This window comes from Lottia gigantea (genome assembly GCF_000327385.1).
Source record: "Lottia gigantea unplaced genomic scaffold LOTGIsca_30, whole genome shotgun sequence".
NCBI lineage: Eukaryota > Metazoa > Mollusca > Gastropoda > Lottiidae > Lottia > Lottia gigantea.
In genome coordinates this window covers 1,418,631-1,421,566 of record NW_008708987.1, presented here as the reverse complement: position 1 = coordinate 1,421,566, position 2,936 = coordinate 1,418,631, and the positions used below count along the sequence as shown (strand labels likewise).

Sequence of the window (2,936 nt, the reverse complement as noted above, 5' to 3'; positions counted from 1 at the left end):
GGCATCAGATATTATCTTATCTGGAGGAAGATTCGACCTCTTGGAACTTAATCGCCTAGCAATCGACAATACAAGACACTACTCAATGAACTATTCCAGCTCAAGATCCATTTTGTTAGAAGTGAAATGGAAACTGATGGCATCGACTTGTCGGCAACTATAATTTTCCAGTCGTCAATGGACCCAGGTTGACTTGATCCAACTCGTGTAGTTGTGCGTGATATTATTCCGTATACGTGTAAACAAGTTTTAATTTGTAAATCCGGGCATTCTAAGGATATGATTACCAATTCAGTTACGTCATGACTGCATGTGACAAGGTTAACAATAGTCGAGATTGTATTGTCAGAAAACAGGGCGCAGGATTATAGGCCTGGGGAGTAATATCGATAACTATATTTGGGCCCAAATAGCTGGTAAAAACATATGGAGAGAAATGTATCTATTCGTGGGTATCATGTAGAACAATTAACATCTAGAGATGAAAGTTCAGATAATGAGAATCATCAAACGATTAATAACATATTTCACAGATGACCTACATATATACTGACCTTATTAATTGATATAAGTATCACTAATTTGCATTGACTTCCGGAAGCAGAAACAGTAAGAAAGACGTAAGCCAAGCTAAAGGTGTGCCAATTTCTGAAGAATTTACATAACAAGATCTTTGACAGTTTAGATATTACCTCGAATATTTGACAAATAATAAGATAGATCAGATAACCTAATAACATAATAGTATGGAATATATGTCATTTATTTACAGATGCTGACGGAGAAATAAATAGAATAAATAAAACCAGCTTCAGAGGAATTTGCATATCGAAGATAGGAAGTAAGTAGCCTCTGTCATCCAGTCTATTTTGTCTACGTACAGTTTTGACGAAGTCTGGGCGTCAGAGACTAAGAAGGAAGAAGGAATATCATCAAAGAATGGATTTAAGATCATAGATATATACTGACACAATTTTCCGGTTTATGATCATCACTAATAAACATAACTTCCAAAGCGAGCTGTATTGTTGTCTTCTAGGCGATTAGGTACCGCGGGTTCGAATCTTCCTCAAGGTAAAAAATATCTTATGCCTGTGCCAGTGCTTTAGAGAGTCGGCTCTCACTCACTAATACCAATATAGATACAGGGGGATGGAGTAGGTTAAGAGGCAAAAGAAACCGATCATTTTTCGGTACCCAACTCTCAGAAGACTAAGCGGTCAAGCAAGATCTTCCCTAGAAGTTATTGCTGGATAGTGCTTGCAGGTTATCAACTTCTTTTAGCAAATACGACCAATCGAGCAAAATGATCGCATACAATCCTTGGTGAAATGGGGGTATTAGTTTATATTTCTGTATCAACTGTGTTGAAATCTTCAATGAATCACATATAAAGATCTGACGAACGGAACTGTCCACCTTTTTACTGTTGTAGATTTTAATTAGACGTTTCAAACTATTGATTAATTCACCAGTTGTAATTTAAAAGTTCTAATAGTTAACTCTTCTACAGACGTCAAAATTAGAGGGAACATTTCAAGATTCTGCAAGGTACATATTCGTCAGATATCTATGTAGAAAATGAAATGGAGCTTTACGTCCTAAGTTTCAGCACCTACTGGGCTAATGAAGACGGACAACACCATACAGTGTGCAATGAAGGAATTTTGCTAGGATAACGGCATTACTTTACACTTTTTCAATGTCCAATATTCAAGCTCGCAAGGTATTGGTTTCCTTACCTGAATCTCCAAATGATTGTTATAAATAATATAACTCTATTCTGCAAAACCCAACGGGTTTCGGTCGTACCTCGAAAAGATTCAAGAGCCAGGCTGGGAACCAGAGTTCTAACACATAGAAGAACTAACAAGTGACACAACAGTATGCAACTGAATGACAGTCCGTTAGATGTCGTTCTTAGACTGAATATTCATGTACGCTTATTCCTCGATCTTAATTAAAACATATCACGTCAATTCTCAAATTATCATGCGTTATTTGACAAGATTTGTCTCACCGTGGAATTGATAAGCTGGGTGCTAATTATTTCATAAACAAATTACAGAACGACTTGGGAATGGAATTGAGAGTGCCGGAATGTCTGAAATCAATGACTCATCCGTAAATTTATATTCAATTGGTAAACGTCGTTAATGGTTCAGAAAACAGACAAACAATACGGATTCATAATGGAATAGCAATCATAAATTATTAATGACATTGTAATTGTCAATTATTCTCCAAGACATTTGCAAATGATATGTGAATATCACAAGTAATCAATGCCAGTTGGACCTAACCGGACATTAATCCGCAGTATCTGTCCTCCTCGTTTTCATTCAGTCCAATAAAATTTATAAAAGTTGTAAAACCAGTGGCACTATTACCATAGGGAACCAAGTCCCCGAGTAAAACCAAGTCCCCTAGTAAAACCAAGTCCCCGAGTAAAACCAAGTCTCCAAGTAAAACCAAGTCCCGTAGTAAAACCAAGTCCCCTAGTAAAACCAAGTCCCCTAGTAAAACCAAGTCCCCTAGTAAAAACAAGTCCCCGAGTAAAACCAAGTCCCCTAATAAAACCAAGTACCTTAGTAAAACCAAGTACCTTAGTAAAACCAAGTCCCCTAGTAAAACCAAGTCCCCTAGTAAAACCAAGTCCCCTAGTAAAACCAAACCCTAGTAAAACCAAGTCCCCTAGTAAAACCAAACCCTAGTAAAACCAAGTACCCTAGTAAAACCAAGTACCCTAGTAAAACCAAACCCTAGTAAAACCAAACCCTAGTAAAACCAAGTCCCCTAGTAAAACCAAGTCCCCTAGTAAAACCAAACCCTAAGGGGGCCCCGACTACAGATATTAAAAAGATGTACCAAAGTAAGTTGCTAAAAGGTTAACACATAATTCAAAATAGTTCACAATTGATGCTGGGACCCTACCA

The 2,936-nt window shown here is 37.3% G+C and overlaps 1 protein-coding gene across 1 annotated transcript in view; it reads right to left on the bottom strand.

Annotated features, from left to right (window-relative positions):
- Positions 1-2,386: 2,386 nt before the first annotated feature.
- The window catches only part of LOTGIDRAFT_161668 (hypothetical protein), a gene marked incomplete at both ends in the record, with an annotated part of 2,963 nt that continues 2,413 nt past the window's right edge, over positions 2,387-2,936 (bottom strand). The window contains one exon of the mRNA XM_009057513.1: positions 2,387-2,710. Coding sequence (XP_009055761.1) covers positions 2,387-2,710 — 324 coding nt within the window. The remainder of the gene's footprint in view (positions 2,711-2,936) is intronic.